The sequence below is a fragment of the Bombus bifarius genome, unplaced genomic scaffold, assembly GCF_011952205.1.
Source record: "Bombus bifarius isolate JDL3187 unplaced genomic scaffold, Bbif_JDL3187 scf7180000009125, whole genome shotgun sequence".
Taxonomy (NCBI): Eukaryota; Metazoa; Arthropoda; class Insecta; order Hymenoptera; family Apidae; genus Bombus; species Bombus bifarius.
In genome coordinates, this window is record NW_022884914.1 from 5,888,165 (window position 1) to 5,915,281 (window position 27,117).

At 38.7% G+C, this 27,117-nt stretch overlaps 1 protein-coding gene across 18 annotated transcripts in view; it reads right to left on the reverse strand.

Moving 5' to 3' along the window:
• Window positions 1–1,822: 1,822 nt before the first annotated feature.
• LOC117213639 (neurobeachin) overlaps window positions 1,823–27,117 on the reverse strand; it is a 416,930-nt gene continuing 391,635 nt past the window's right edge. For 14 of the 18 annotated variants that reach the window (XM_033459150.1, XM_033459152.1, XM_033459161.1 and 11 more), the window contains 16 exons: window positions 24,608–24,725; window positions 21,047–21,149; window positions 18,019–18,134; window positions 13,635–13,747; window positions 13,421–13,561; window positions 11,930–12,049; window positions 11,695–11,847; window positions 11,535–11,607; window positions 10,427–10,611; window positions 9,327–9,546; window positions 9,166–9,246; window positions 8,923–9,090; window positions 8,548–8,811; window positions 8,224–8,420; window positions 7,924–8,075; window positions 1,823–7,791 (listed from right to left, as the gene is read on the reverse strand). In XM_033459150.1, the coding sequence (XP_033315041.1) occupies window positions 7,701–7,791; window positions 7,924–8,075; window positions 8,224–8,420; window positions 8,548–8,811; window positions 8,923–9,090; window positions 9,166–9,246; window positions 9,327–9,546; window positions 10,427–10,611; window positions 11,535–11,607; window positions 11,695–11,847; window positions 11,930–12,049; window positions 13,421–13,561; window positions 13,635–13,747; window positions 18,019–18,134; window positions 21,047–21,149; window positions 24,608–24,725 (2,295 nt within the window). In that variant the 3' untranslated portion in view covers window positions 1,823–7,700. The remainder of the gene's footprint in view (window positions 7,792–7,923; window positions 8,076–8,223; window positions 8,421–8,547; window positions 8,812–8,922; window positions 9,091–9,165; window positions 9,247–9,326; window positions 9,547–10,426; window positions 10,612–11,534; window positions 11,608–11,694; window positions 11,848–11,929; window positions 12,050–13,420; window positions 13,562–13,634; window positions 13,748–18,018; window positions 18,135–21,046; window positions 21,150–24,607; window positions 24,726–27,117) is intronic. The other 4 variants (XM_033459160.1, XM_033459151.1, XM_033459149.1 and 1 more) reach the window with 2 other exon arrangements.

A 27,117-nucleotide genomic window follows, 5' to 3' on the forward strand; every position in this document is an offset into this window, starting at 1 on the left:
TAGTTGAAAGTATATCTAACCTGTATCGAAACATAGATTACTGTGCAAGAGGTACTATAGAATGATAATTTTTTGAACTAATTGCAAAAGAAAATGGTGATAACATAAGTACAGTAGAGACACGATAAAAATGTGCCAAGCCGCAAAATAGTGTAGTATCGTAGAAAGTAGCGCAGAACGTCATAAGCTTTTAGTGGTTAATCCTCGGAGCATATACACGCATATATACGTATATTTGTATAATCGTTGTACTAATACGCGTATCCAGTCAATTTGATAGTTTAGCTGCCGGTGAGTTTTTCGAGATCGTCCTTTGAGATTCCAGCGACGCCCATCGTTGGTTACACGGCAGACAAAATTAACATAACTATTATATTCTTTCGTACGAATTACAAGCATTGTACTACAGACTGAACTTATCCGAACAATTTCATACGGTGAACGTAATTATCGCGATGCCTGCATCGTTTTGCAATTGGAGTAGCCGTTCAAACGTACTGAGACTGAAGAACGTTCTTTTCTATGTATATGCAAGGAATAGATACATGGTAGAATAGATCTGTAATACCATAATACTGTAGCTAAGGTCAGCAGTATTCACTAGTGAAGGTTACTGAGGGATAAGTGTTACTAGATATAAGTGCTACTAGCAGAAAAGTAGTCACAGAAAACGTGTTCTTATAGACATGAGGAACTATGAAGAGGAATATAATATTGCGAAAAAAGAGGAACCGAGCTACAGCAACAGATACCATTAAAATTTACGATCAGTGCTGTCTGATTACATGTAACATCTTTCATATGGCTTTGCTATACTGCAGTATATCCCTAATTGCTTTGCAGTAGAATTTCAACCTCGCCGATATTTTCCAATCCCGTGCTCCCTTCCGTATTTTCCTCTTCAATACTTTCTTGTTCATTTTCTACTTATAATTTCTTTAACAATAGCCAACTATATTTCATGTTCTCCTATTAGTGAGTAAAATTAGCGTCCTGGTTTCTCAAACAAGTCCAGGTAAAGGATTGAGACAGTATTAATTTTAAGTCGAGTAATATCCTTTCAGCAACCGATGCTGGTAGCTATTATTATAACATTGAATACGAGAATTAGTTAAAAGTTAGCGACGCCCGATGTAAGTGAAGCCGTCGACCTGCGTGATACTCATCGTCAGTGTATAAATTCTTTTCAATCTGGCATTTTTCTATTCGTTCCTGTATACTATTATTGTGCGTCAATGTTCGAGTTAGCGGGTTACTTTTTTTGTACCGTAATCGGATTTTTCGAGTAACGTCGAACGATACGATGTCGTTTCACTTCGCATCGTTCCATTGGATTTGTCAAACCGATGAAATATCGATCGTGGATGATCGATATGTGTGGGATGCGCATGCATATCATATCACGAGACGAACGAACGGGCTGACGAGTATTTACATATTTCACTGGGCAAGTGATTTTCGAATGGAGAGAGTAACCCGGTACCGCTGGTAACATGTACCTATTTTCTAACGAGTGTGTATAATCTATATTGTATATCCGGGCACGCCAGTGTCCTCTTGTGATTGTGAATGAAAATAAATAAATCGGTACCATATAGAACTATGTTTCTTGAAAACCTATTCCAATGATTTTTTGTCGATTATTTTTAAACAAAATTAAAATGAATACCTTGAAATCTTGTTCATGGTCATCGAGGTCATGTAAATGGCACTGAAGGCCGCTTCAAGGTTAGTGAGTGCCCATCAATCAATGTAGATTTTAATCATTAGAGTATCTAATACAACAGTGAAAGTGAAAGTAAATGAAAAACCATCTGCAACATCAAATGTACTTTTCATTTATTTGACTACTTATCTTTACAGATTAGTCTACCTTATGCTAAGATACAACTTTCCCATTATGTTACCTCTAATCGAAACGTTACGATAATACTAAGTATAAAATAAGCAATAGAGCTTATATTGGTATGTAGCAATGACTTAAGTACCTCTACTTAATAGTACTCTGTTAAAAGTGCCGGGAATTAACCTGCGTCGCCCGTGTCTTCGACGAGACTGACCGACGTATGATGTCGCAGTTACAATTTTGGCTTTCGATCGGAAATCATATTTAGACAAGCATCGAGGTTTCATTTAAAACTGTAATTAATTTTGCAGTCATTTATTCGTCGATCGAACATCGATCCATCTTTGTTTCTTTTATTATTATTATTATTATTATTTTAATATTTTTTTCTTTTTGTTTCATTTTATGGCGTTCTACGTATCATCTACATCGCGTCGTAAGTTGTGAAAAAGTTAGGCCATATTATTATCTTTCTTCGTATCTCGATTATTTTTCTTTTTTGCATTTCTTTTCTCTACTTCCCCCCCCCCTCCACGCCATAATTTTTCCTTTTATCCTTTTTGCCACACTTCACCCCCAATTTGCTAATCGAACATTCTCAGAGCGAATATTAGGATTCTAAATGCTGGCTTGAAATTACGATTAACAATGGACATGGCGTAACGTGGTGGTGAAATATACATTATGCATACATAGAAAACAATATGCCGCGGAACGATGTTCAGTCTTTGAAGAAATGTAACTGCAGTGATTAAATTGGTTTATTTGTGTTGTGAACCGGATGGGCTTAAGCTTAATCCAGAGCGGATGGCTCGTGTAGCATTACAAATGCTGTACAATTATTTAAATCGTATCGCTTACCATAAGAAACGGACTCACGATTATAAAACACTACTTGACGCAGATGAACTCGATGATCACGTTTAAACAATCGCAGTTCTACATGATTTCGCTACATGTCCTTATTATTCTCTGTGTGTATGTGTTTCTTCTTCATCATCGTATTTTTCTCTGTTTGCATTATTATTAGTTTTAGTTTTCTCTCTACAATCTCGCATATATTGACTTTTATCGATTGATTGGAAAATTATTTCGCGTTCGAGAAGAAGCTCGCAACGACGGTACAGTTTCCCCTTTCACGAAACAATCGCCAAGGATTTCGAATCCAAATTGCACGGATACACGTTTCGATCTTCCTCGCTATCGAATCGATTCCACGTCGTCGTCACGATTTTCTTCAACCGCGGCGCAGTTAAATACTGAAGAGGTTACGATTCTAACGACTAAGCGTCCGAGTAAGTGTTATCCCGTGACATTTATGCGCTTGTCCCTCTCATCCGCCCGTGATTACGCTTAGAACGTTTGATTAAATCCGTACGTAAGTACTTCTACGGGCAGTTCCGTATGTAAACGAACCGTTTAATCTTCTTGTGTATTTATTTTCTTCCATCTATTTCTTCCTTTACATTTTCCTCTTCCTTTTTTGTATTCTTACCTTTTTGCGTAATTTTTCTCCTAACATCTTGCATATGGTTCGTAATTACCTCGCACTTTCTTGATGATTCACGGTAAATAACGCAAACATCGTCTTTTCTTGGCTCGATTTGGAAACCATCGGACGAACCCTAACTCGTTCTCGAATTGTACAAATCTTTGTTTCTTTTTTTTTTTTATTTTACCTTCTTCGTGTTCGCTTTTTCTTTTGTATCGTTCGCGTCTACCGATTCAATTATTATAATATTTCTTAATAAGTACACATGTCAAAATGCATTCACAAACGCGTGTGATGTCAAGAACACTAATCAATTATACCTCGTAATCATAGTAATGGTAATTAATAATAACCATATGAATTAATAATGAGAATAAAGTGTAGTTGTAATAATAATTATATAGGCAAACCTTTGTTGTAGCGTTGTACTTAGCGTTATTTAAAATAGTAGCGTTACTCTTACGTGTACCGAAGTTCGAGTACGGACAGAAAATTGATTTTTTTTTGTTAACTTCCTTTATATATATTTTTTAATATATATATATATATAATGTTATATATATATATAGCAATATGGAGGGAATTTACTAACAACTTGCTCGAAAAGTGTAGCATTCTCACACACCTATAAACAAATATAAAAAGTCCTCTTTTTAAAATCTTTTTGTTCTTTTTTTGTTTTGTTTTTTCACTCGTTCTCTCATATCATTTTGTTTTCCTTATCCTCCTTTTTTAAGTTCTTGGTTTCGTTTATCACGGTACATTCTCACTGATTACGCTGCTTCGCACTTGTTAAATGTTTATTTTTGTGCAGACGTGTTAATTTCTCACAAATCTTTCAAATTTGGGAAGTTCGAAAGAACTTGTTCAAATCTCCTTTTTCTCGACCTTCGAAGAGATTTAAATTCGATTGAAAAACACTATGTGAGAAGCAGAGAATACAGCCAGAATGACACGTATGTTTCTTCTTTTCTGTCTTCTTTTTCTCTCTTTTTTTACCCATTTTCATATTTCCCTTTGCCCATTCCTAATTCCATTGTAGCGAAAATAAGGTGTCGATAATACGCGGACTGTACATTAAGTACAATGTGTGAACAGTTGCACGCGTGACAAGCTATCACCACGTGTACGCGAGAAATTAACATTATCCAAAGCACCAGACACGATTCCCTTTCTCGCACACATGCACACACACGCATACAGCAAACGTGCGCATTTATTCCTCCTATTTCTTTCATTTCTCCTTTTTCTCCCTCTGTTTAGCCAGCAAGCTTTCTCATACACATTCTCTCTTTCTCTTTCCCCACGCGAACAAAACAACACGAACAATCATGCAATAAGCACGCCCATAACGAATAGTAGCGATAATACCATTGTTTAACACGTTGTTGCACACGTAACATTGTCCTATGCGTGTATAAATTGTACGATTAACGAGACCGGCAGCGAACCGGGTGCATGATACAAGAACCAACACTAAAACTTTTATGATAAATCGTTATTACAACTTTACATCGTGACATCTTTTTTTTTTCTTCTTTGTTTGTTTGTTTCGCAAGCTCAAGAGTGATTGATCGCTAAAACGACGGCACCATGCACTTACTTTAGATCTACCATGTAGACGGTACTGTAATATGATTATTTTTTTTTTAAGTGTATCGACATCTAAGAAATTCGGGATCCATCGGTAATCCGCCACGTTTCTCGTCGCGAATCTTGACTAGATGCATCCTGAGACGTTTACATCTTATATCGTAATTCAGGACAATTTTTCTATTTTAAGAATACATTCTCGTAATCCATCGTGATTAATTTGTCTTCCTTTAATATTAAGTACTTTCCGCGTGGTAATCGCACAGAATCGTATCGAAATTAAGTCTCTATCCTATCGAACGCCACTGTGTAGACTCGCGAGATATCACGTCGCGACGATTACCGACGTGGCCACAAAACTCACGTTCCGGATTATTCTCACTTACGCCACCTTTCCTTTCACGCCAACCTCTTTTCGCGCCCTCACACACTTTGTCCACCGTTTCTTCGCCACTCTTTCCCCTGACTTTTCATTCCTTCGTTTACGAATACCGTCTGACTTTAATATCACGTCACTGATCGTTACCGAAGAGAAACACATTCCGATCTACCGAGATGACTAACAAGCGTGCGTGTAAAAAGAACAATCATTGATCCATTGGATAAAAGCGATTCGCTAGCATACTATACCATAGAAAGTGAACGACATTTTATGCCGATCCAATATCAATCGTAAACAATAAAAGCTGTGCACACACGCGTTTTCTTTAGTTCAGTGATGAACACCGATTTTTATCCAAGAAAGAGTGACTAGCATTCGTGATACAGCGAAACGACGAGTAGACGAGAGTCGCATGGATCATTCGCGATATTGTTATTTCTCGAAAAATTCGTCCTACATTTTCCTCCTACTTCTTCGATGATCCATCCAATTTGACCGATCTTTGTATTTACACATTTATCTTTGTTTCTTTCGTTCTTTGATCTTGCAATTGTTCACGAGGTGCAATCCTAGCCTTTTTCTGTCCCATTCGAATCGTCATACGGGCGACACGCTCACACACGAACGACGTCGATCTCTAGCAATCACTATAGGATCGACGTCAACGAATTCGGGTAAATCCACGTGATTCAGACTCGCTCGTTTTAAAGCCTATTAATAATTCTTCGTCTCTGCTGATTAATTATACATCGCGTGCGAAAATACCAAGAAATATCCTCGCAAAAAGTTAAGCTGGACGGCTTTGATAAAAAATTAGGATCTCTTTCAAAGGACGTGAATATTGGGGAATAGGAAGTGTTTGCGGGATGATAGTAACGATTACGGTGAATAGTATTATATTGTATGTGTGTATGTGCTTGTGTGTATGAGTGGGTATTCCTCGAGATTGAGGCAACCCAGTGCACGGCTCTGCGAAAAAAGCGTGGATCGTCCCTGCGAAAGTGCCTTTTTGTGCAAACGTGTAAAGATTTGAAGATGTGTCTTTTGTGAAGGGATCTATAGGGGGAATTGTGTTTTAAGTACACGTGTACGTGTGTCGTTTACGGTCCTATGTCTCGTAAAACTGAACTCACTAAGTGCTTAGCCAAAAAGTGTCTCATTATCACGAGCAGCAATTACGACATCAGCGCAGAAATACAATTCTCTCCCTCATCTGTCGCTCATTCGCTCGACACCTTAACACGAAATTATCCGTGTACGTATATAATATATAATATATAATATATTTTATGTATATTTATACGCCGTAGAGATAATCGTATTTACACGGGACGTTACTCTAGCACTAGACATGTGTCACCGGAGGACCATAACCACGCTCATGTTCCTTTCGTACGAGAAATAGAAACATAACGTGGTTACGGCATGCCACACAGAGATACTCGCGATTACGTCGTTGCGAGTTTACTGTCCGAGGATCTGATCACGATTACATCATTGCGCCACGCACCCTCGAACGGTGTGAGTCGAGAGAATCGGCCTTCGAGTATTCGCAAGCGTACAGATAAATTTGAATGTATTCGTAATTGACTAGCGGTTCGAGAGAGAGGGAATGATGCGGTTCGTATCTATTTCTCTTTTCTTTGTTGAGTCCTCGTGGATACTTTCTTTCTTTCTCTCTCTCGGTTTTTGCATGGCTAGAAATCTCGAGGCAAGTATCGATACCAATCGAAATCGTAGAATAACGCGTGCTCGAGCCTGGCCAGTTCCCCCGTGCTCGAAACTTCGCTTCAACCTTAGTGCACTTACGCATGGTCAATCGATTCGCACGCGTCATCTCACGGAAGCACTCGAATATTCTCCCATAGAATCGCGAGAAAGCGAATATTATTTTTTTTCTTTTGTTTATTGCTAAAACGCTGAATATCATAAGTATACCTGCTGCTCGGCGACTACTGTTCTCTGCGCCCACTACTTGATTGTAATAAACGATTACGAAAGCGTCGTTGCTCGTTGCTCCTATCTGTAAACACTAGAGGATCAGAGTTCGTTCACCATGCTCGAAATCGTTTTTTCCTTTTTTTTTCCTTTTTCTTTTTTTATTTTGAACGATTGAGATAGTCGATGAACGCTTTGTCCAATCCTCGCGTTATTGCACGATGCGGTTTCCTTTTCTTCAAATTCGATACGTTGCGATCGAATCGTAGATCTGTTCGAATGAAATTGCACACACGATCGGATGTTGCGAAACTGACTTTTGAGTGGATGTTACCGTTCCTACTCATATATGACTGAGAGAAATCTGTCGATGTTGTACAAGGAAGACGAACGACAGATGAACTACGTTCGTGTCTCGTTCGACTTTGCTAGACGTACGCGAAACAGTCTCAGTAGCGTTGCTGGAACTCGTGATGCCATCTATTAAAGTCGATATGGAAGATCACGATCGACCCGTTGGCCAGACCAGCTAGAAGAAACCTAAAACGTTAAATAAATTGCAATTGTGGATTTGCAGTTGTAATAAATTTCTTTCTCTCAACCTATGATAATCGGAAAAGAGATGAAAAAATGTTGAATTATATGAATGATATGAAATTTAGCTACACTTACTTTTGGTCATGCGAAAGTGCCAGAGAACGTACGCTACTTTCACAAGCTGGGAATGCATAGAGAAGAGCTAGATTGAACGTCCTCCACACCTCTACAATTCGTTTATCACCACCTGTCATTAAGTACTCGCCATCTCTACTGAGGAGTAGACACTGGAAGAACAAAAATTGTTTGTAACACAATAATTGATTTCTTATCGAGCCTAAAAAATACCGGTACTTGTCTCAGCAGCAGCATAATTCTATGACGATAAAAGAAGGAATGAAATACTATCACGTTGTTGAGACTAATATGAATTACCTGAAGATTATCATTATGAGACTCGTGACGAAGTCGTTTTCCATTTATAGTGAAAGCTGCTATATGTCCACGTTCGTAATTTACAACGATGACACCCTCTCGCGACATTGAAATATTTTCAGGCGAAGAAAATCCATTTGGTGCTTCCAATGATCTTAAAAGATCACCGAAAGTTGTGTGTACAAGAACTGGTCCGTCTGCAAATAGTACACAGTTCATTAAATTCCGTTCTCATTATTGAAACTGTTTTATAAGCTTATGTCTTGATTAATACACCAAAATTCAACCAACAATGAAAACTTCAAACATTTGTTAATTACGTACAATAAGATCCAGAAACGACCAAGCCCAGTTCAGCCGAAATGACAACAGCAGTCACTGGTTGCTCGTGTCCCGTAAGGGTTGCTCTAGGTGCTGGTGCTTCACCCTCACCTACAATCGTCTGTGTTCTGGCATTCCAATGCCACAACAAGACCGTGCAATCGGCACTTCCAGATGCTATGTAGCAATCAGAAGTGATATTGCACTCACTACGTGACAAACATGTAACAACTCCATAGTGACCGAACACTATTTGTACGATTTTTGCTGAAAATAGGAATAATTATGTTAGAGAAGATCTCCTGTTTCCTTTTCTCCAAACTGAGGTTCCGCTTTGTTCGTATTTCAACGCAAATACATATCCATAAGCCTTATTACCAGTTTCAGTAGAAAATACGCGGAAGCTATTATCCCAGAAACCACACGCAACCAAGAATCTACTATCCACTGTAGTGACGAAGCAGTTACTCCTTATCTTCAACTTCTGACTGAAATTGTCACCCAAGTGACGACGTAACGTGGGATTCGGACTATTCGCTGCTTGAGCTATGAAATATATTGTAGGAATTTTTATATTACTCTTTCCACGGAATATTTCTTACTATTCTTCGTTATACTTACACAGAACAGGATCCATAGACAATGGTTGATTAGCAGCTTGTGCTTGTGGAGTATCTGCGTAACTTGGCGATTGCACAGATGCTATAAATTATTTCACATGTTAATAAATTTTTAAGGATTTTTAAGGATGATAAAATGACAAATAAAATTAAAATAAATACCTGCGTAGTTGGTGTTCCATCTGTTGACAGCAAATTGCTGACCAGTAGTGACTGTTACGACGGATGGTAAAGGTAATTGAGGATACGTGTTAGCCGAAATATGACAGATCGGCGAGTTCGATGGGAATTTGATGGTCATACACACATCGTCTGGGATACTCGAAAACATCATCGGCGACTGCAACACGGTTGGCAACGTCTTGTCAAACATCGCGGTACTCTTCTCGTTCGGGACGATTGAACAGAAAGAAAAGCGTGCATTGTACGCTTCTGTAGGTAGATATATATATAGTGACTCGTTGTTGCATGATTCGAGGGTGGCTTGGTTAGAGATGTAGAAGATGCAATTTAGTATTCTGTTAAGTATGCTAGATGTTGCATTTTTCTAAGTTTTATCATACGTTCGGTGCAGCTTTAAAATGATATAAATCTAGTGTAATTTTTAGCTACGAAATTTCTTTAATATTGATCGTACGAAATAAATTATAAGGCTTCTTTAAAATAACAAGTTAATTTCTAATATTGAAAAGATCGTATCTTTGGAAATATTCACATCATAAAAATTGTTCCTTTTCGTTTAAAATTCGTTAATTGATCATTTGTTTTAGTAGGACACATGAAGTTTGTTATGACATAATGAAAAATAGCATATTTAAATCACATTGAAGCACAAATGAAAATTGCATTAAAATTTTAGACACTTCCTTGCGTAATAATTTTGTTTTAGAACATAGGTACTTCGAAGGGAAAGAGTATGCTTTGACGCTAAGGACACTATCTAACAAAAACCACAAAGGTACCGCATGATAAAATTTAAATGATAGATCTAAATTATCAAACTCTAAACTAACTCAATAAATTTATGAATTCTTCTAGAGATTAGTACTACTATTCTAAAACTAACAGAATACTTTTAAGACTTCACATCCTTATTGGAACCTATTGATTTGTTAGTCTAGTTCACAGAGATCTTTTGCTCCTTTTTCTAGACATATTACTTACGATACATTGCACACTCTTCTTATTACATAGTTCTACGATGCTAAACAATGATTTGACTATTGAGAAGCATGACGTATTATGAAATGAACATTGTTTACCAAATGCATCGCCGAGCTTCTCGGAGGATGCGGTTCCATTAAAAGTTGCGAGGGTGTTTGACCGAAGTTTCGAATTTGATTTTCTATGGCTTCCCTCATAACTGGATCGGTTATCGTATCTAGATCCACGCTACCTTCGTACGTTAAATAGTAGAAAACGTTCGTTGCTCGAACAGCTTCCGGACCTAAAAGAAAATTCGCGGAAAACATTTTTAAGGAAGGCAAATTTTAGTTTCCAATAAAACATTTATATTTCTAACACGAATTAACTTAAACAAATTTTCATTTAAATACAAGTTAATCAGCCACCTATAATTGTTGTCGTCACAGTTTTTACAGAGCAAATATTTGTTTATTCTACAAAGAGTTGCGACCATATTATCTCCTTGTGATTCAGCACTAAATAAATCTGATGACCGCTTGAAAATACATCTTTCGTGTTCTCGAACCATTAAATTTAATTTTAACACCAAAAAATCTATATATTTTCGCGTTGCATATCTTTCAAGCCGCTACCGATTGCTCGTGGCCGGTATATCCGGTTGCCTGTACTCTCGTGCAACCAACTGTAAACGTGTTGCGTATTAGGGGTGGCGCGCATTGTCGCGGCCGGCACACGTGCCTAATTGGTTGGGACAAGACCGGGAGGAAGCTAACTAAAAACTAATTCCTTCCATACGCGCGGTGAGCGCCGGCACCCGCTGCCTCCTTGGCGTCAACATCTTCGGGGAAGCGCCGGATATAGAGGCGCCACCGGCAATTACCACCGGTGGAAATCTAATTTGACTCGACCACGCGTGTCCCAACACCCGGTCTAGCCTACTACTCGCACCATTGCACGGATATCGCGTTGATTCCTTCGAAAAATTTACGCGGAAAAATTAATGAGATTTTGTAATACTTTCTATGGATTCGAATTGTCTTTCTTCTTTTTTAATAACTTTATTTTTGTAGCTCTTTTCTGATTTGAAGTATTTGTATTTACAACAAAGTAGATATTGAGGAATATTTTTTGTAAAATTTTATGTTTTGTTGGCTATATTTCCTTTTACATAATTCTTTTAAAGAAGGGTAATCAGATTAACATTGTAATATAGATTGGTCTCACCTTTCTGCTTGTAGCCAAATATTAAATCAATCCACTGGTGTAATTGACAGGACACGAATTCTGACTCTAGAGCCTGTAGCAATTAAAGTAATAAAATATAGTTTGCCCGATACGTGTTAAAATATATGCATTTTAATTGAATAAAATTTCTTGAACATACCATTCGATTGATTCGTATAAATTCTTCCGGGGACGATGCCCACGGAGGTAATTCAACGTCACCAACTACACTACCATCTTCTTGCCTACCTAAGCGATAGCGATTACTGTTCACCAACATTTCCGGTAGGAAGAAGAACTCCGGAATTAATTCCTGTTAACGAATAATTTATTATAATAGACAATAGATGATAAAAATTAGTGAGCGACTTTAAAAAATGAAGCATGGAACAAACCTTGACATCCGAAGTGTCGCGTTGGCAATTCTTCCAAGATAGAGCGATCGAGGAGAACAGCCGATTCGGATGATCGAATTTGCCACCTTGTAGAGCCAAGAACATCGTTGTCATGGGCTCCTGAAATACCAAATTTTATCGTGATAAATAATTTGACATCCAAATTCTTCGTACGTCCAAATTTGAAATTCTTTTGGCATTCAATAATTGATTAAAGTCGCATGATTTTTTCTTCCTTCTGATACTGTGCGTTAATTTTAATCATTTTATCGGAACAACGTCACTCTTTAAAATCCTCCATCGTATAATGAATCAGCATCGAATTCTCTAAAAGTTTTAGAGTCACGCATTCTCCCACGACCACTAGCAAAAAGTCCTTAAACCATCATGCGGAAAGACCACTGAAACGCTACTTTGTTATATGGTTTCGCGCTTAAAGTCCTATCCGTCGTTCATTTCACTGACAGGCTGATGAATGTTAACAGAGGACCCCCTGTGATCGGCGAGAGTTTCACGCGTAGGCGTCGAAGATACAGCCATGATTTACAGCCCTGTCGGCGAACGAGATTTTCGACAAGATGTGCCTGGAACGTTTACAATGATCCAAGAAACGAGCAGTTTGAGACTGGAACTATCTCGCCGCACCACAGGTCGATCGCGACCAGGGCGTCGAGGGTGCTCATGGAAACGGGCCCAAAGAGACAAGAAGCGGTGCAGTTATAAAGCAATAAATTGTTTACGATGCAGTATATCCTTACAAGGAACACCAGGGCGTCTCGCCAGTGAAACAACAGTAAAACCGCTTATTGACGATTTGTATGTAAATGCGTGGAAATTATGCTTGCTCGTTCAAGCTTCACCATTTACATGAGATTCAATCGCTATCGAACGTGTCGCGCGCGTGTATGCGCAATAACTATCATTGAACGTGCAATGGATTATACTAGAAGCAGCGATAAACCGAGTCATGAACGTAAATGCTATTTTTTTCTTGTCTTCATTTTCTCACCACTTACTCGGCACGCTAATAATAATAAAATTAATGTATCTAATCGATGAAGTAATAAAAATTATAGCGATAAGCGGTGAGAGGTGTACTTTTACGCGTATCCTTGGAATGGAAGAAGAGGGAGAATCTGAGGAAATGCAGCAGAAAAGAAATGTACACATTTAACGGGAAGGCGAGCTTCGTTGCCTCTAGGGCGTTTCGACGCCTCCAAATTAGTGTGTAGATATGTACTACCGAATGCGACAAAATTTATGGCTCAAGGTGGACAGGTTTCTAAAATAGTCAGCTGGAAAATCGACGATTTCGTCCAGATATTCCGCGTTGTTTTAGAAGCGTTCGTTGATAAATTGGGAATACATCGCGTAAGATTGAACTCTATTTACAAAATATCGAATTAAGGAAGCATTTTATTTAGACGAGTGGTAAACTTATGATAAATAGAATTTTCTTAGTCGTATTAAAAATAGGTATTAAACACTTACCACACGTATCATCCAGTTCAAAACAAAAGCAGCTGTGGAGTAATGTGTGCCATAGTGGAACGGCGGTATACTGTCATGCTCCCAACTTTGAAAGCGTTCCTCGAAGTAAGCTCTTCTACTTGGGTTTAACGCTCCGATTGGCTGAACAGATATAGCAAAATTTAAGCACCGCACGAAGTATCATTTACATTCGTAATATATACGTGTTTTATACCTTTGATAAATCACGATAGTTGCTAGGCAGACTGAGATCGAGTTCTTTCGTCTCGTAATTAGTCAACACCCAAGGGAATACAGGATACTGGTTCAGATCATTGTAAGTTCGACCTAAAATATAACTTACACTTAATCTATCGCCATAAAATTTCACACGCGATTCGTTTATTTCTATAAAAATTATTAGATATATATTTCTATTCACTCGTTTGATTAGATGGCTTAACATTTAAAATATTAAACCGTCATTTTTCTTCCTTTCGCCTATCACAATATCTAATGGAAAGCTATACAAAACTCGAAGGTCGAAGAAATGACTTAAATATCATTTACGATGTATCTATGTATGGGATTCGTCCCATATACCAAAAATTCTCGTTTAAACGAGGCCAAAAATAAATAAGCTATCATTGGTGTATTCCTTTTAATGCGCATAATCACCGGCCTAATTTTTTGTTGTGCTCAGCCGCGGTCACTCTTCTTTCTTGCGCCACCCTCGCACTAGAACGAATGACAAAAAGAGGAAGAGAGAGAGAATGGATGCATACTCGTAGACCCTCTAATTCTATTTTTACGAAATGCATGCCACAGTTCCGTAGGGTGCGAGGTGCTCCGTTTAGTAAGCGCATAACTCAGAGCGTGACGGCTAATCGTTCCTGAAATTGTCACTTCTGGAGGTCTCACTCTTCCACCCCCGAAATCCCATTCCAAGATGCATTAGTGACGGCAGCGCGGCTGCAAGAGAACCTGACTTCGTCTAATCTCCTCCCCTGTTGCTAATTAAAACCCGTCAGCAAGTTTGTCAGGCGAAGCCTATCCTCCCACCCTCTTAGACCTTCGCGTCGGATCGTTTACGCGAGCGTTTAATTCGTACTTCTTATTTCGTTCTGCTTGATCTACCGATCCGTCAACAGCTCTTGAGCAGTGTATATCTTCTTCAACGAATAGCGAGACATTCTTTTTATTATTTTCCTTTGTTTCTCGACTTTTTTCACTTAATGTATGTGTGTTTACGTCCAAGTGAAATCATAGTCAGATAGATAACAATATGGTGTTAATGGCGGAATGAAAATACAGAGGATAATTTATAGGGGATGCGAAGACGAAGATTACAAACTTTCGTGAATCTTCAAAATGCCGATTCGGGTTCGAGATAGATCTAATTTTGCTTTCTCAATTATTCTTTTTCCCATTTTTCTAATCAAAGAATACTATATTTTTTGAACATCGACCAAAGGAAACCTAATTCCAATATATTAAAGGAAAAGTTACAATCTCCCATCACACATAGAGACACAAGAATAATCACGAAGTCTCTGAAGAATCCGCTGATTCGTCTCTAAGAACTGCATGAAGTACTCAATTCGGCTTGTAACAAAAGCAACAGGAGAGAAGCGAAAAGAGAGGAAAGGAAAGACTCGGCGGCAAGAGTCGGCAAGTGTGTGCACAAGACTCGGCCACAATGCATCGTAAATCGTGACGCTGCACGACCGCCGGTCGGACGTAAATAATAGTAAGGCCGCGTTATGCATCAAAGTGATTATTAATGGTAGCGTCGCGGTGAGTGAGTACTCTCAGAACGCTTCCCGACACTGGAATGCCCGCGACACGCGCGTCCCCTCTCGCCTTCGCCTCCCTTTGCCCTTTACTTTTTACCTAACTCCAGCTCCGCCACCCTCGTCCCTCACAGAACAACGTTATAATAAGTGCTAGCCGCGACGAGAGGCTCGTTTTTAACTCACCACTTGCCGAGATTTAAAGGGACACAGGTCTACGTAGAAAAATTGGCAGGAAGTCCTGCGAAATGGTTTCAACCAGACGACTATTCGCCTCGTTACGCTGCTTGTCTCCCATTTGCTTGAAGAATATATTTTGAGAAACTATTTAAAGTGATTGTTAATTAAATATTGATGTTTTCTTTTCTGCAAGCAAGAAAGTTGATGTTGGTCTTTAACATTGTGACTATCGGTGATAGCGTTTTGGTTTCGATCAAATTAAATGAAATAAATTATCGATCAAATATCCTCGTGTATCTGCTTTTCTAAGTCCGATAACGTACTGTTATTAAGAACACATAATTACCTATAGTCCGATTACAATGACTATAAGACTAGATATATTGAGATCATTCAAAGAAAAGTTTTTCACTTAAGAACGGCTCGTCGATTAAAACGAGATAGGCATCGCGATCTAGAGTGGTATAAGCGGAAAGTACAATTCACAGGAAACCTGAAACCCAGTATAAGCATTCCACCGTGAACACTCCTTTCTTAAGTACTTCCAATGCAAAATTTGAACGATACAATCCATAAGTACCTATTGTTCGACCGCAAATACTACAAGTACAGAACCAAGCAACGCGACGTGTGTGATATAGTCTATACTAGAAATTCCGTTTTATTTTGTTCGGACTGTATTATTTATCTAAATGTTTGTATATATCTTAGCACATGTAACCATATATATTTCTCCTTGCTGTACACCCGTATTTAAAAATCTTCACGATAGTTCCAGCAGAAACCACATTCACGTTATTCAACGCTCTTATTAACTCTCCCTTTCCAGACACACATATACTCGTACGATTAAAAAGAAGTTCAAAACATTTTCAAGCAAACAATTAATTAAAGAAATTCTCCCCGGCGAACATCAACAGGAAGAACGCCGATGGACCGGTGGCGGCGTAGCCGGCGGTGTGTACACCCACGCGAACCAGCTTGCATCGGGACATGCAGCCTATCATATTTACATCGGCCCTACTATCATTAATTTTTAATAAACCGATGCGAACAAAAGCAAATAAAAAACAGGAATGGATCGTATGCGGGAGCCTGGCCGCAGGACCGGTTCGTTTTCGCAACGTGTTCTCCCGCCGGGCTTTGCCCAATTGCATTGCGCTCGCGATCGCGCGCGCCCTCCGCCGCCTCCTCCTCCTCCTCTTCTTCTTCACCCCTCTTTACCCTGTTGGACTATTTATTCGCACAATTAATATATAACGCTCGTAAATACACGGTCACCCTCCGGCGTCTAGCGGCGTTTCTCTTCGATGTACAAATAATTACGCGTCCACGATGATCCTCGTCATTAGACGGGTGATTCCAGTGCGCGTGCGCGTGAGCAACCGTAAAATTTACGTTTACATAATTCGCGATTGCATGTGTTTTCTTTACGATCAGTTTTCCCACAAGTAGATGAGATTGGGACTCGAGTTTTGTATAATTAAAATTTTATGAATCGAAGTTTTTGCAAATTTAGAAATATAGGGATTTGAAAATCCATCGATAGTATTTGATATACCAGTACTTCTTTTATAGCGGATATGCTTATGGAAATTTGGAAATAAAAGAATTTGGAAATTTGCTGGTAATAGATTGTTGTAATTATTATGAGTTTGGAAGAAATGTTCTGCCATCGACACTTTCCAAACGCTCGAATCCTTTGAACCCTATCTTCCGCTTTATGCTCGCTAAAAATAGAAAAACATTCTAATTTCTAATTATAAACATCTTTCCTCCTGTGAATACATTATCCTCGGATGATTCCACTATCGAACGTCACGTTATTAAGCTTTCCTATCACTTCATCAGACACCACGCTACGTTTCTCGCGCCACAAGTACGCTGCGGATGTTTGCTACTTGTCGAGACGGCTGATCAATGTGATTCAGTAAAAAAGGTAAAGGGACCAACGTCTCGAGTTTCGTGATTTAGATTACGACGCGAACGCACAAAAGGGGCAGCCGATATTAAACCGACGGAGAAACAAAGGCGCGGCTTCCACTCTGCGTAGGGAAGCGGAGAACACCGGTCCCTCGGGAGAGGATTACCAGGGCCCACGAGCCGGGGATTACTCGTATGGGGTGGTTAACGGAACACGGAGCTGATTGAGAACATCCCTAATACACCGCGACAGATTCCATCCGGCCGTGTGCAGCCATAGACTCTCCATCTTTTTCCAACTCATACTCTACTATGATTTCTCTCGTTCCATCTTATCTGAACCGTGGCGACGTGATCGAACAACTATCGACCATCCGCAGACGTCGCATTTTCTTTCCGCAACCCGTAAGCCGATATGATTTTTTAGCCGTTGAACAACTCCCCTTTTATCACGGTTATTGTATTGGTTTTTACGTGGTGAAGTGCTTAGAGGGTTTCGTTGATACCGTTTTTTGATGTACATTTAATATCAAATGAGATATCACGTGTGTGGACGGCTACTTTTAGGTTTTGCTTTATTTTCTTTTTTCCTATAATTGGATTCCATATCATATTTTTATGAAGATTTTTACGATTATAACTTGCGAAACTAATCAGTGTAACTTTATAATATATGAGCGAACAGAAGCTGAAAAATGAAGTTTCGTATAAATTTCTACTTACCAGCAATGGTATTCAAAAACATGAGATATTCGAAGTTGGATATTTCTCTGCGCTGCCACTTTTGCGTCATATTAGAGCTTCTCATTAGTTGTCGAGGTGACATCATCGACGCTCTCCTGCAAAAATAGGACGAATTCTAAATATTCCTGTTAGAGAACTCATCGATCAAAATGTCGAACACGATACGTTTGTAAGATTAATATCATTAATAATAAGTTCGTATTGAGAGGAGGTATTACCGATGACATAGATTATTATTATCCTAGAATTGATTATCCTTTATCCATCGTTGCAAATGATGTCAAAACCGGTGTAACAACTTATTCACGATTGTAGCGTTTGATACACACTATGTTACATACGATAGATGAATTAATACCTGTCTAACTAAATTTACACTATCATTGATCCATCGAAACTGCAACTGTACGATTGCTATCGGTTAATACGACTTTATGAAAAGTTATCTACGTGGACTTATACATAGGTATGTTGTTATGCGAGACTGACTTAATGATAAATTTATTTGAAATCAGTATTGCGAAATTGATAATGAATTCTTCTGAATAGGTTACTGCCATGATATAATTTTTTCATATTGTTTACGTAATAAATTAATGGTCCACCGTGTATATACGCATCTGGACAAGAATTAGTTTCATCTAAGATTGATTTTTTAGATATCAATATTTCTAACAATTTTGCTTCTAACCCCAATCATGACAGCATTCGTATTTTCTCAGTTTGCACGAATTTATCTTTTAATTCTCTTACTTTTTTGTCTTTTACTTTATTTTCCTACCTCTTACAATCTCCAGCAATTCAAACAGCAAAAGAACGAAGCAATTGAATAATGAAACCTTCTAACTAAAACTGAGCTGTCGATTAATTCTGAAGAGGCTCTATCCAAGAACATAGATCGATATGTCTGTATAAAGGAAACCTTATACGTATGTACCTACTCTAATCTGATTTTTATTTTTATCCATATCATTATTTATTATTCATTGCTTATAGATGGCTATAAATCGTCGTGAACGAGAAAGCATCTAATACGAAAAATAGTATAAAGTAGCGAAGAATAGCAAAATAGACATAGAGGTAAATTGAGAATCATTGAACATAATTACTCGAGGAAAAAGTTTCACAAGGTAATTATCCGCAAGAACAGTCGGTCTCGTTTCCTGAAGATACAGTTTGGTGTTGTATATTAATGCTATAAAATTCAGCAAGTGCGTTTTACGAACGCGAGTATCACTGATTTAGGATTTATACGAGAGACTTTAATAGACGGTACGCGGTGGACGACATTAAAGGAGAGAAGCATCCGACTGCAGCCGGATGTATAAATTCTGGCGTTGCGTACATTAATAACAAATCTTGCGGAACTATGAAAATTTTCCATCCAATGTGAAGTAATAAAGACGAGTCGCTTCAGGAAACATCAGAGATGTAAGATGATTATTTCACAAAGAAAAATAAAACGATCCTATTTTCAAACTGAAGTCTGACGAGTCACATAGATTCAATTCTGAAAAATTGCAATTTGGGAAGTTCGAAATTCTTAAACTAAATTTAAATATATTTAATTTTGCAGAGAGTAGAATCGTCTCGGCTGGAACTGACTTGTCTCTATTAGCTTTCAATCCTATAGTTTTAGAATCTTTTGGTTAAGAAATGTATCAATTAACGGGTCAACGTGTTATAGATGTTTTTGAATCCAGAATTGAGAAACGCAGATATCTATTCCAAATGCACGAATGACTAATCCTGGATGGAAAAGTCATTTTTTACAAAAACAAAATTCCTGATTTCCAAGAAAAATCGCGAATCATTGCCAATTATCTTATCAACTCATATTAAAGGCAATACAGCGCTTCGATACGAAGGCGGATTTATTTTTCCCGCGACGCGAGCGTGTTACAGAGCGTCACGACGCGGATGCACGTCTTATATACCGGCGGATTATTTTTGTTGGCCAGGAATCTCCCTTGGATCAGACGTCCGACTCGGCCTCCGTATATTTATGGCCGGCGTATCCTTCTCGTCGGTTCTCTTTCTTTCTCCTTCTCTCGGTCCCATGTATAAGAGAGCTTTAATGGATGGATCGAAACGCGGATACGCGAACCTCTGTTCTCGCCGCCTGTCCTCGTCCAAGCTACAGGAGTATTGGTATCGAGATAGGATCCTTGTCCCGAAGCTCGACCGCGATGAAAGCGCAGGGATCTTCGCAACCGTTTCGACGAATCGACCTGCCTCTCGTTTCTCCATATTAATTCGTTGTCTGAAGTGACCATTATAATACAGTACAACTGCATTTATTGCAGTAAAATCTTAGTTAATGTCTGATTAGTTGAACTGGATCTACTTATCCAAACGTAAATTCGTATTATTCGAAGGAGAAATCATGGACAGTACGAGGAGTCAATCAGGTTGTATTGTATGAATGGCAGTTACACAAAGTATCGTAGAAGAGGACACACATCCCTTGTTTTATTCTTTTCTTCCGACTGAATTTTACACGTAGGATAATTTGCTAGAAATACCTGAAACAACTGCTTGTTTCCCAACGAGTTCAGATAAATTGGTTTCCACATCCCGTAATTGTCCTTCTTTTATCTCAAAAACGCTCACATTTAATTCCTACATCAGCTGTAACAACCGCGAATCCTAACAATAAGATAACTTCCACGACAAAACAAAGACGACTCTCCCAATCGTTTAATCGTATAAAGTTCGAAATAAACCAACAAAACTATCGACACGGCGATCAGGACATCGGTACGATCGACATCTAGTCTTCGAAGTATGTATTTCTCAATACAATTCCAACATCGAACTCTATCGTTCGATTCATCTTAACGTTCGGGTTCGAACAAGAAAGGGCCGAAGATCCGGAGCCGATCGCGAGCGGAATCCCACAGAAGGGGACAAAGAAAAGAGAGGAGGAATGCGACGAGCGTGTTTCTCGAGACCTCTAGATCCCTCGGATTCAGATGGCGGCGAAAGGGATTCGGTGGTTCCTTACCTAGTCTGCGGAATCCCGTATTTGATGCCCACGCCGACTCGCGGTAGCGCCTTGATCACCTTTTTCACCGTCATCTGGTCCGGGAACGCGAACAGGATCGAGGCTGTGGACAAAAAGGCGTTAAAGTGCGGATTATAAGCGAAGCCAATCCAGCAGACAGGCCGTGTGTCAATCATTCGAGGAAGGATGGCAGGCGAGGATGCGTTTCTTACTCGCATTGCCTTGGCGGTCGGTTCTTCTGTCAGGAAGGTACCTCATACGGAATTGTCTCGAGTGTTACTGGCCTCTAGGAATTAGGCTAGGATGATGCATGGTCTGGTTCGGGAGAGAAATAAAGTGATAATTTTTGGAAGGTGCGTGGAGGTAAGGGTGAATGTTGAACGAGGAACGCAAGGATGGCAAACAGATTGAAATTGAAAAGAAGTATTTGAAAAAGAGGGAATCGTGAAACTTTGTATTTTAAATTTAAGGATTTAGATACTGTAAGATGAATTTAGAAAGAACTTGTACTCATCTGCCGATTAATTGAATTTTAATCTTAAATATTTCTGTTCTACATACCAAATATGAAGATCAAACGGGTGAAGTGTAAAACTCGTGTCTATTATGCATACGTATTGTTCATATGTTCCGTTAATTGATTCTTATTTTCGTTATAACATATACAGAAAGCTGTGTAAATTTTGAAGTTCCTCGTAATTGAGTATCGCATTCAAATTTCCTTCCGAGCAAACAAAAATTCTTTGAAAGTAATAGAAATATTTAAACCACTAACAGCGTAAATTGTTTCCTATTTCATGCAATAATATCATTGTTCCATTATACTATAAATTACTACGAGAAGTTTAGATACATATTTCTGCTAAACCAAAGGAAATGATTCATCGAAATGTACCTCGTGCTTGGACACGCATGGTAAAGGCATTTAGAACGAATTTAGTAGTTGGTTAAACGTGGAAATATGAAAAGGGAGTATACGATGGACTTAATTTCACGGCTTTAATAGCATCGCTGAAGCAGTCTCGTGAGTTCAAAGAGTAGCGTGCAAAGAGACAGTTACCATAAATACTTGCCGGTAATTTATGTAACTTCGAATACAGGGTTGGAATATACGAGTCGGTCTTAATCAACGAAGAAGGATAGTAAAAGGCGCGATCACAGAAAGGCGCGGGAATCAAAAAATTTCTTGACCTCATTTCTTCGCCGTGTGAATAGCGAACCATACTGAATACATCTTATAGCATACACCTCTTCTGTGAAAAACATGAAAACATTGAATAAGGCAAAACTTATTTGATAATTGTTATCCAGAATACACGTTGTATGAAAGATTTATGCCTTGAGAAGTTGAACGTGTTGAAGGTTGATTAATAGTCGGTCATGGTTTTAGATAAGATAACTTTCATTTGGTTATATATGACTCATTCATAATAATGGTGTTAGAGAAGAAAACAATCTGTGAATTGAGTAATTCATTTTGTATTTAAATTAAATCCTGGAAGAGATGAATGTTTTCTTCTGTCGATTTCATATTTTTCTATAATTAAATCTTAAAACATACAAAATAATATCCATATTCTATGTATTTACTGCTATTAATAGATATAAATAGATTCACAATTCTGAGAACACTTATCTAATTATCAAATCCACTGAACACGTCATGATAAAACAAGCATATTACATCAAGATAATCTCGCCTGCCCTAAATCGGAAAAATTGACTTTAAACCTGTATTCAATATCAAAGACCACAGACACTTTCTACCTAAGGAAACCGCAAGATGATATTTCCCCAATCATTTTGTCCAGATTACATCTTTTAAATATCCGTGAAAGTTCCACGAAACTATTTTACCATAACGTAACTCGCTCGTATTTCCTTTCTAATCGTCCAAAGATTTATCACAAAACGATAAATATGATCCAACCGCGCATCGGTTAACGAGAACGCCAATGTATGCGTGTCCGTTTCTACTAATTTTTATAACGAACGACGAACACGCGCGGATGACATTCCCCCGGTTCATCGAAAGTCTGGGGGATATCAGATTAGAATCGAGGAACGTCCAAACGTGAAATTTATCTGCGGCCAAGAGAGAAATAATCAGCGGGATTGCGGGTCCAACGGAGCTCGCAGGTATACCGGTAATTCCTACGGCGCGTTTGTTCGAAATGCGCGCACCACCGACGAACCGACGTTCGAAAGAACGACAACTATATTTCAAGTGAAACGCTACGTATCCCGATGCTTCGCCGTCCTCTAGGAATGTTTTAACACCTCCTTACGAAACCGAGATAACGACGGCTCCGCTTATTTCTCCTATTTGGTACTGTCGTAATTTTTCTTTACTTTCTGTTAGTCTATTCGAGGATGAAAGGTTTTCTCTTTGTACGTGTGTCGCGAGAAAGGGATGGCTAGAAGATGTTAATGATCGAATAAGAGAAAATTATTACCAGTGAGAATGTAGAGATATTGTGAATTGAAATTCGAGAAGTATTATTAAATGCGTGGAATGTGAAATAACGAGTGTATCGAAGATTGTCATTGTGAAAATATCGATACGTAATATTTATCTACATTTGCAGAAAGTGTGATAAACGAACTTGAAGATGATGGATTTTATGACGTTTCCTATGCAATAGCAATAATCAGGGGTAATTATTAAAATACTTATGAGCAAGGACAGAATTAAACCGTTCGAGTACATTTGATGTAAAACTGTGATATTCATGGTGTACGCCGCAGTCCTATAATTTAAGAAATTAATTCGAGATTAAGTAAGAAAGATAGTTGGAATTTCAGAATCTGATCGAGATCCATTTGCGATTAACGATATAAATGAAGAGTAAGTAATAAACATAATGAACAACTATAATATTAATTACTGCGAGTGCAATTACTGCATTTGATACGTGTTAATGCTGCTTTTGCGTAATATTCATAAAATATGTAAATTGTTTGTGATATTCCTAACACTAATTAATACGTCCATACCGTTTCAGTTATTAAGAGTATCAAAGTTTGTATGATTTTAATATCTCATATTCAATTTATGTATATTGATTAGGACATTCGACCGCAATGTGCGTATTTAAAAAAGTCTGGTTATTTTCAAAGTTTTCGACTGTTATTTCGAACCTAAAATGCCGAAAATTATCGCGAATTTTCCAACTAATTTTGAACATCTTTAATTTACACAGCTTCCTCGAAAGTTCGTATTTCCATGGCCACGAAACTAAACCAAATGCACTAAACTAAATGCATTCAAATGTTATGCATATTTAAAAGCAAGAAGCGCAGCAGGTGTAACTGGAATTGGTTGATAAATCGGCATCGAAAAAACGGATACCGTAATGCGGGCGAAGATATTTATTGCGTAAAAAGTAAACGGGGGTGCACACCTCGCGGCGAGCTCGAAATTCCGTTTCCATTTTGCCAGATTAGATCACACCGTGTGAAATAACGCAGGCGATCGAGCAAGAAACGGAATGCGCGTCCTTTCGAAAAGGGCCCGCCGCCCCCTTTGAAAACGAACGAGACGAATCAAGCACGACTTACTTCGGCTGGCCAAGAAGATCTCGATGGCGACGTTCTGGAGCAGATAACGGCGCGAGAATATCGCGCGCACCTCCGAGAAGTACCATTTCCCGTGCAAATGGTCGCAGTACTTGAGCACCTGAAACGAGAAACAAAATTAAAAAATATTTTTCTTTCCTTTAATGTCGATGAAATATTGTGTTAATTATACATATAGTTCATTATTTATTATATTAATTATACACAATACATTAATTAATACAATAATTATATACAATAGTATAGGAGAATATAAAACACTAGAAGCTCGCTTATTAAAACTATAACCAAACATAATTTCGACTGAAAAATTATTAAGCAAACGTGCAAAATTCATCTAAATTACTTTTCCTCTCAAATGATTCAGATAAAACATCGCATAATTCATGATTATTTATCACGATAAAAATATTTTTATACGTCTTCGAATGTCTTCATTAAATCCGTAAACCTTGTTAAGAAGCTGAAAGTGAAGAAGTAATAAATCCATGTTACGATTTATGGGAATAATAACATTCAGGTTCACATTTCAGTGCCTATCTTGCACAAAAAATTCTTGCTTTAGGAAACCATCCTTCATGGGATCACCTCAACCGCGAATCCGGAATAGCGATTCAAATAAATCATGTTCTTCTGCAATTTTCCTTTCATACTCTTAAGAAAAGAATGTTCAAACTCTCAAAATTCTTTCGTGTACGGTATATACGAGTAAAAAATTACAAGAATGTTACTGTTGATCTTCACAGATTTCCTTCATAAATAGTAATATTCGTTCAAAGGGTGAATTCACCACCTCCTTCGCCAATCAAAGATTAACAAAATCCCAGTTCGTTTCTATGCAAACATTTCATCCCTGTGCAAAACTTACCCCGAACTCCTTACAAAATCCTTCTCCAAACACCACGAAACATTAATTAAAACCTTGGCCTCGTTCAAAACCACCGACGTCCACCCCCAAAAAGTGTAAGCCTAATGTACCTAAATGTACCTATTCCACTGTGCTGAGATGGAAAGCGGTTCTCTGGAAGGAATGCGGTGCCGATTCCTTGTTTTTGAGACTTAGCGCGATCGTAAAGATAAACGCGCGTATTGGTCGAACGTGTGACATGTACGAGCAAAACAACGTAACGTTGCGTGACGCTGAGCGACAGAGAACACGATTTCCCTTGCTCCTGTGCAAAGCTGCTTCCTTTCGTCTCTGTGTTAACGTACTCACAGACAGAAATTTTTCAAACGAAGCCGAAAGCTATCTAAGCCTCGATCCATAACCACCACCCGGATGGAATGATCGGATTCATATCGAAAGAGGGACAAAAGTCGGGGTGGCGATCGCATGGCTGACCGTAAGTATGCAAGCTGTATTCAGTGAAGTGTGATGTGATATAGTGAGACCGGTGCCGGTCGCAAGATGGCCGTCATGGTAGGAGGAGCCTCCTGCTGAGCCGGGAATCGATCCCAGGACTTCGCGGGCTTGCGCTCTCGAACGAGTCGTGAACAACTCGTGGGCGAAAAAGGGGGAGGGTAGAAAAAGGACGAGGCTGACGGCGGCGGGTCCGTACGAGGACGGAGAGGAAGCAATTTACCGGGACGCGGCTAACAGGCCTTTCAATTTTTCCCGCTTAACGAGCGCCGCCGTCGCGATGTCCTCGTGCGCGCCAAATGAAATTATCCTCGATATAACGCGGAATGAGCGCGGTCAACCCGTGTCCCCAACATCGAGATCGTATCTGTTTGATGATTCGACGCTCGTCGAATTTCTTGTTCTTCGGTGGTATAACGAGAACTTGACCGAGCGATGGGTGTTACCAAGCAGTCATTGAAATTAATGCCACGACTGGATAGCTTGGTAGTTGGACGAGAGCGGGAAAAGTTATTTGATGGCCGAGGATTTTGATGTGTTTTGTACTCCCTGGGGTGCTTCGTCGGCGATGCCAGAAGAGTATAGGTATTAAAAGCAACGTTCCATTAGGTGGAATGCAGCAGATATTTGTTAAGTAACTAAGAGAGAATCGTTGGTACAGAAGCGTGAAATTAGGGAGGAGTTAAAGTACTTGTACAAAAATATTAATCATAGAAGAATTAAGACGTTGGTAGCGTCAGGAGTTTTTCTTTTTCTTTTTTTTTTTTTTTTTTATCGCTAAGTATTTGCTTAGCTTTGAAGTTCCAAGTTGTAGAATTCTACGTTTTCTCGCGGTACGATTGTGCTACGTATTTCGCAAATTGCTAATGCGTTCATGAAAAAGGGTCTGCCAATGAATATATACAAATAGAAGTTATTCAAAAGTTTCATAGACTTTACTGAATTCTATTCAGACTTCGTATCCAAAAACAAAGTTAAAAAGTTAAGCTACCCTTATATTCGGTAGTAACAAAGATAGACGTCTAATGAGCGTAACGCGAAACAACAAAGGATATCCGACACACAAATAGGTAAGTTTCCATGAAGAGCAGAGAAGAGTGCTCCCTACGAGACGCAGGAGATCAAATAAACA